This window comes from Periophthalmus magnuspinnatus, chromosome 23 (genome assembly GCF_009829125.3).
Source record: "Periophthalmus magnuspinnatus isolate fPerMag1 chromosome 23, fPerMag1.2.pri, whole genome shotgun sequence".
Lineage (NCBI taxonomy): Eukaryota > Metazoa > Chordata > Actinopteri > Gobiiformes > Gobiidae > Periophthalmus > Periophthalmus magnuspinnatus.
Genome location: NC_047148.1, coordinates 24,075,743 through 24,083,242, shown reverse-complemented (window position 1 = coordinate 24,083,242; position 7,500 = coordinate 24,075,743). Strand labels below are relative to the sequence as shown.

At 44.8% G+C, this 7,500-nt stretch overlaps 1 protein-coding gene across 1 annotated transcript in view; it reads left to right on the top strand.

The window, feature by feature from the left end:
* Positions 1-2,225: 2,225 nt before the first annotated feature.
* ggt5b (gamma-glutamyltransferase 5b) overlaps positions 2,226-7,500 on the top strand; it is a 14,916-nt gene continuing 9,641 nt past the window's right edge. Inside the window, exons 1-5 of the mRNA XM_033989625.2 lie at positions 2,226-2,580; positions 3,649-3,776; positions 4,143-4,238; positions 6,181-6,376; positions 6,577-6,737. Coding sequence (XP_033845516.1) covers positions 2,399-2,580; positions 3,649-3,776; positions 4,143-4,238; positions 6,181-6,376; positions 6,577-6,737 — 763 coding nt within the window. The 5' untranslated portion in view covers positions 2,226-2,398. The remainder of the gene's footprint in view (positions 2,581-3,648; positions 3,777-4,142; positions 4,239-6,180; positions 6,377-6,576; positions 6,738-7,500) is intronic.

Genomic DNA, 7,500 nt, shown 5'->3' with positions numbered 1-7,500 from the left:
CACTTTTACTACATTTAAAAGGTATTTAAAGGAGTGGCTTAGATCAACACAAACATGTGAACACAATTCATAGTTACTCAGTTTTAGCATTACATAAAATACTCGACTTATAGGACTTGTACAATACACCTTGCACTTTAGGTTATGTGCAATACACTTAGCACTTTAGGACTTGTGCAATACACACAGCACTTTAAAAGTTGTAGTAACCCTCCTGAGTTTATGTTTTTGACTTGGCTTCTGTCCTTTTTCTGTATTTGACTGTATTTTGTGTATGTGTGTTTTATGTTAAATGTGACATCAGCCTGTCCAGGGACAACAGATGGAAACAGCCTGTGGCTAAAATCTGGCATATTTACATATGTATCTTATGTTCATTAATATGCACTGTCCCTTTTCTAAATAAATAAATAAAAATAAAATAAATATCAGTCTGCCCCAGGGCAGCTGTCTCTGTCCTTTATCTTTCATCAGATTCATGTTTGTTTGCGTCAGTAAAAGAGAGCGGCCGTGAGGAACAGTGATGAAATGCATTGATTTTACCTCATGTTTTATGACGGGCTGACATCTTAAACATGTTCTTTAAATGGGTGTAATTTAGAATGTGACTCTTCGTGTTTCAGTCTGAGCTGTTCCTTTAGAGCTTAAACTGATTCATTTCCACCCACTTTCATAATGGCTTCATCTGGATAAATGGCGGCCGCTGTAGCTCTCGTGCCTTTGTTCATGTCTGCACCAGGAGACTCAAAGAGTAAGAACTGTACAACAGACTGTAACATGGAGTCACTGTTCAACACAAGCATGTTTATATTTACACATGTCCCAGGACATCTCTGGTGTCACGCAGACAGGAGTCTGACAAAACACATGGCATGGGTCACTTTTATGTGTGTGAGTAGTTCATAGCTGCTTCAAAAGCACAAAATAATCTGATAAATGGGTAGAGCAGGTATCCTCCTATAAGGCACTGACTGAACACTGGCTCCTCCTTATGTCCACACTGTGACATCATACTGTGCACATCCAGGGAACCACAATGATAAAATGGTTTGCAAAAACAACTCTGCTCAGGACTTACAGACATTCCACTGTTTGGATATGAACTGTTCCACAGGTCGTTGACCGAGGCTCTGGCAAAATGAACCATTTCTCACATTATGACCATTTGTCGTTGGAGCAAGTTCATCTGGACAGATTCAGTCTGTTACAGATTATAGTACATGTCCAGTCTATGGTACAGTCTGTGTTACACACAGTCTGTTACACACGGTCTGTTACACACGGCCTGTTACACACAGTCTGTGTTACACACGGCCTGTTACACACAGACTGTGTTACACACGGCCCGTGTTACACACGGCCCGTGTGTAACACGGGCCGTGTGTAACACAGTCTGTTATACACAGTCTGTTACACACAGCCTGTTACACACAGTCTGTTACACACAGTCTGTGTTACACACGGCCTGTTACACACAGTCTGTTACACACGGTCTGTTACACACAGTCTGTGTTACACACGGCCTGTTACACACAGACTGTGTAACACAGTCTGTTACACACAGTCTGTGTTACACACAGTCTGTTACACACAGTCTGTTACACACAGTCTGTTACACACAGTCTGTGTTACACACGGCCTGTTACACACAGCCTGTGTTAGAGCCAAGTGTAACATGATGGACATTATCAGTGGGATTATCAGATTTGGATTTATCTGATAACTCTGATCTGAGTCACGTGTTGTGCCTGGTTCTTTCCTTCAGTCCAGTTTGTTACGTCAGTTTAAATAAACACTGGTCCAGTGCAGGATGTGTCCAGGAGGATTCATGTGGGGGGTTGATTCTTTTGAGACCATTCAGATCAGAGAGAGACCTTTTAGCTTTAAAACCACTGGATCTCAACATGAGAGCCTTTTCTGATGCTCATTCTGCTTTTGGACTGAGAACAAAAGCACAAAATTTAATATAAACAACTTGGTTAATGTCCAGATGTTTTTGTAATTAAATGATTAGATAAAACTTTGCCTCGTGTCTGGGGACACAGTTTGGTCTCACACACTTCCTTTAAAAACAGTGAAAGTAAAACTGCATTGTTAATTGTTTGATTAGTTCATCTTCTCTTTTTTTCTTTCCTGAAAATGTCCCGTTTTCCCGTTGAGCGCGTTGCGTCACAGTCGCACGTGGGAGTCTGTGGAGTTAAAGGAGCCGCAGGAACGTGTTTGATGAACAGAGGCTGTGATGGATCAGCGCGCGGCTCCTGCTCTGCACTTTTCCTTCTAGTTCCCTGTGCACTCTTCCTCTTTTTTTCGCACTCTTCCTACTTTCTGCTCACTCTTCTTCTTTCTGCTCACTCTTCCTCTTCGTGCGCACTCTTCCTCTTTGTGCGCACTCTTGCTCATGGCGCAGTGGAGGCTGGTGCGCTGCGGTGTGCTGGTGGGGCTGGTGGGGCTGCTGTGCGTCCTGGCGCTGGTGTTTCTGTGCGTCTGGCTCTTGGACACCAGATCCAGGAGCTGCGCCGGGGACAGTTACGCGCGCGCGGCCGTGTCCGCGGACTCGCGCCTGTGCTCTGAGGTCGGCAGGTACGTGCTTCAATTGATTTCACAAGAAATGATTTATACTTGATCTTTATAATTATTAACGTTTAGTAATTACAGCACAATGCTCGTTCCCTCTGATTCACTGTTAATCGTCCTGTGTTCACCTGAGCGCGGCCTTAAGCAGTTTAACAGCTCTGTCTGTGACAGAGCGTCATGTTGACACATGTTTCTGTAAAATCAGACGCGTAAAACTCGTGTCTTCCTCTGGTTTTTACAAAGCTGCGCATCCGGCTTTTGTTTTTCTTTCAGGACAGTTTCTGTGTCTTTGCCAAGACTCCTCTGGGGTCATTTCCCGGTTCACTGCGTCTTATTTTCACTCCAATCAGATTTTTCAGTCCTGCTCAAACTGGGGATTTTTTGGTCTATAAATAAATAAATGACCACAGGCCATTAAAGGTGTACTGTGTAACTTTTCTGGTGAATGATCTGCCTGGCGCTTGTCGTCATGGAGATGTTTTTATAATAATATCTATAATGTTCCACACAGTGACACTGACCTCAGGATCTGCAGAGAAGGAGGTGACGCCTCTGGACCAGGTCACACTCCCATCAGTCTGCCCCGGGCAGCTGTGGCTGCAGGAGTCTCAGCTCCACCACATGAATAATGCACCACAGGGGGCGCTGTATATGATCAGATTCATTAATGATGTGTCTGTGTTTGACGAGTCTCTAAACTCATTAAAAGTTGTGTCCCACAGCAGCGAAAGTAAAAGATGAAGTCACAGCTCTTTAATGAGACAATGAGACCCCCCCCCCCACCACCACCCCCAGCTCCACCCCCACCCTTCCTGAGAGCTGAGACTCTTCCCTCCACCCTCCTCTGACATTCATCCACCACAGGCTGGAGTTGCTTGGAGAATGACCTGTGCCTTTGCCAAGTGGCCCCTTCATTCTGTGACTAAAAGTGTTTGGCCAAAGTCAGACTGAGGTTTACATTAGGGAACCTTAACCCCAACACTCGCCTAAACTCAGTTTGTACAAACTCTTCACCTGTTTAAACATCTGGATTCAAACATGCAAAGAAACTCTGCCAAAATGTGTGTTTTCTAGGAACATTCTGCAGGAGGGAGGGTCGGCAGTAGATGGCGCCATTGCAGCTCTTCTGTGCACCTCTGTGGTCAACCCTCAGAGCATGGGGATAGGAGGAGGTTCTATAGTGACCATCAGAGACACGTCTGGTCAGTCTGCAGTTCTGTGTTTATATGAACTTCTTTATACAGTAAAATACTATGAGCTGTTTAGTTTATAGTCTGGTTCTTTCTTACTATTTACCCAAATGTAGGTAAAACAGAAACCTACAGGTCCGGGTAAAAATAACATCAATCACTCATAAATTGTATAGGAATCTGCTGATATATAGAGCAGATGCCCTTCAGCCAGAAACTTTGGCTTAGAATGTGCAAAATTATACAGCCGTGTGTTTGCTCCAACAAACATGTGCAAAAGTAGAATAAATGTAGGTAATATCCCTGAAATTAATGTAATGACTGTAATGATAAAAATACAGAATCTAAAATGCTCTTGCCGTTGTATCTGTTTGTCAGGGAAAGTCAAAGTGTACAACTTCAGAGAGACTGTCCCACAGTCGTATAAAAGAAACCTGCTGGAGGACTGTCCCAAAACATTCAGCTTGTCCTCAGGTAAACACTGACACTTTGGGTTTGGTCACAATAAAATTACACTTACACATGCCTCTGAGCGGTTGCGCTCCTCTGTGTGCTCCTCTTTGTGCTCCTCTTTGCGCTCCTCTTGATGCTCCTCTTTGCGCTCCTCTTTGCGCTCCTCTGTGCGCTCCTCTGTGCGCTCCTCTTTGTGCTCCTCTTGATGCTCCTCTTTGTGCTACTCTTTGCGCTACTCTTTGCGCTCCTCTTTGCGCTCCTCTGTGTGCTCCTCTTTGTGCTCCTCTTTGCGCTCCTCTTTGCGCTCCTCTTTGCGCTCCTCTGTGTGCTCCTCTTTGTGCTCCTCTTTGTGCTCCTCTTGATGCTACTCTTTGCGCTCCTCTTTGCGCTCCTCTTTGCGCTCCTCTTTGCGCTCCTCTGTGTGCTCCTCTTTGTGCTCCTCTTGATGCTCCTCTTTGTGCTACTCTTTGCGCTACTCTTGATGCTCCTCTTTGTGCTCCTCTTTGCGCTCCTCTTTGCGCTCCTCTTTGCGCTCCTCTGTGTGCTCCTCTTTGTGCTCCTCTTTGTGCTCCTCTTGATGCTACTCTTTGCGCTCCTCTTTGCGCTCCTCTGTGCGCTCCTCTTTGTGCTCCTCTTTGTGCTCCTCTTGATGCTCCTCTTTGTGCTACTCTTTGCGCTACTCTTTGCGCTCCTCTGTGTGCTCCTCTTTGTGCTCCTCTTTGAGCTCCTCTTTGTGCTCCTCTTTGCGCTCCTCTTTGTGCTCCTCTGTGTGCTCCTCTTTGTGCTCCTCTGTGTGCTCCTCTTTGTGCTCCTCTTTGCGCTCCTCTTTGCGCTCCTCTTTGTGCTCCTCTTTGCGCTCCTCTTTGCGCTCCTCTTGATGCTCCTCTTTGCGCTCCTCTTTGCGCTCCTCTTGATGCTCCTCTTGATGCTCCTCTTTGCACTCCTCTTTGCGCTCCTCTTTGTTCTCCTCTTGATGCTCCTCTTTGCACTCCTCTTTGTTCTCCTCTTGATGCTCCTCTTTGTGCTCCTCTTTGTGCTCCTCTTTGTTCTCCTCTTTGAGCTCCTCTTTGTGCTCCTCTTTGCGCTCCTCTGTGTGCTCCTCTTTGTGCTCCTCTTTATGCTCCTCTTTGCGCTCCTCTTGATGCTCCTCTTTGCGCTCCTCTTTGTTCTCCTCTTGATGCTCCTCTTTGTGCTCCTCTTTGCGCTCCTCTTGATGCTCCTCTTTGCGCTCCTCTTGATGCTCCTCTTGATGCTCCTCTTTGCACTCCTCTTTGCGCTCCTCTTTGTTCTCCTCTTGATGCTCCTCTTTGCGCTCCTCTTGATGCTCCTCTTGATGCTCCTCTTTGCGCTCCTCTTTGTTCTCCTCTTGATGCTCCTCTTTGTGCTCCTCTTTGTTCTCCTCTTTGTGCTCCTCTTTGTGCTCCTCTTTGCGCTCCTCTGTGTGCTCCTCTTTGTGCTCCTCTTTATGCTCCTCTTTGCGCTCCTCTTCATGCTCCTCTTTGCGCTCCTCTTTGTTCTCCTCTTGATGCTCCTCTTTTCGCTCCTCTTGATGCTCCTCTTGATGCTCCTCTTTGCGCTCCTCTTTGTTCTCCTCTTGATGCTCCTCTTTGTGCTCCTCTTGATGCTCCTCTTTGTTCTCCTCTTGATGCTCCTCTTTGTTCTCCTCTTGATGCTCCTCTTTGTGCTCCTCTTGATGCTCCTCTTTGTTCTCCTCTTGATGCTCCCCTTTGTGCTCCTCTTGATGCTCCTCTTTGTTCTCCTCTTGATGCTCCTCTTTGTGCTCCTCTTGATGCTCCTCTTTGTTCTCCTCTTGATGCTCCTCTTTGTTCTCCTCTTGATGCTCCTCTTTGTGCTCCTCTTGATGCTCCTCTTTGTTCTCCTCTTGATGCTCCTCTTTGTGCTCCTCTTGATGCTCCTCTTTGTTCTCCTCTTGATGCTCCTCTTTGCGCTCCTCCTTGTGCAGGCAGTCAGTGGGTCGGTGTGCCTGGAGAGCTCAGGGGCTATGAGCTGCTCCACAGACTCTACGGGACACTGCCCTGGCAGAAGCTGTTTGAGCCCACAGTGAAACTGGCCCGGGAGGGCATCCCCCTGCCCGAGTACCTGGCACGCTTCCTCAGTTTGTCCCTGGTTCGACACAGAGTGGAGAGTACATCTCTGTGGTTAGAGTCACTCACACAAACACATCCCTTTATTAGGCTTTGAAATAAGACTTTATATATAATGCCAAACTGTAAATACTGTTTTCTGTAGATTATTTATACGAGAGTTAATTTCATATAAAGTCAAACAGGCCTAGGTCTGTTTGTCACTTTCATTACTTTTTCTAATTGTTTATTAAATGATCTTTTGGTCTTTGCAGTGACATTTTCTGCAACAGAAACAGGACAGTTTTAAGAAAAGGAGACACTCTTAAAAACCCTAAACTTGCTGAAACCATGGAAACGGTCGGGAAGTTGGGGGCGGAGGCTTTTTACAGCGGCGAGGTTGGAAACGCTCTGATCGACGATGTAAAGGCCACAGGTCGGTTTACATGTTCTAACGACTTTGATTATAACCTCTGGTTAATGTGTGATGTGTGTAATGTGTGTATGTGTAATGTGTGTATGTGTGTATATGTGTAATGTGTGTATGTGTGTATGTGTAATGTGTGTATGTGTAATGTGTGTATGTGTAATATGTGTATGTGTAATGTGTGTATGTGTAATGTGTGTATGTGTAATGTGTGTATGTGTAATATGTGTATGTGTAATGTGTGTATGTGTAATGTGTGTATGTGTAATGTGTGTATGTGTAATGTGTGTATGTGTGTATGTGAAATGTGTAATGTGTGTATGTGTAATGTGTGTATGTGTAATATGTGTATGTGTAATGTGTGTATGTGTAATGTGTGTATGTGTAATATGTGTATGTGTAATGTGTGTATGTGTAATGTGTGTATGTGTAATATGTGTATGTGTAATGTGTGTATGTGTAATGTGTGTATGTGTAATGTGTGTATGTGTAATGTGTGTAATGTGTGTATGTGTAATGTGTGTATGTGTAATATGTGTATGTGTAATGTGTGTATGTGTAATGTGTGTATGTGTAATGTGTGTATGTGTAATATGTGTATGTGTAATGTGTGTATGTGTAATGTGTGTATGTGTAATATGTGTATGTGTAATGTGTGTATGTGTAATGTGTGTATGTGTAATATGTGTATGTGTAATGTGTGTATGTGTTGTATGTGAAATGTGTAATGTGTGTATGTGTAATGTGTGTATGTGTAATGTGTGTATGTGTA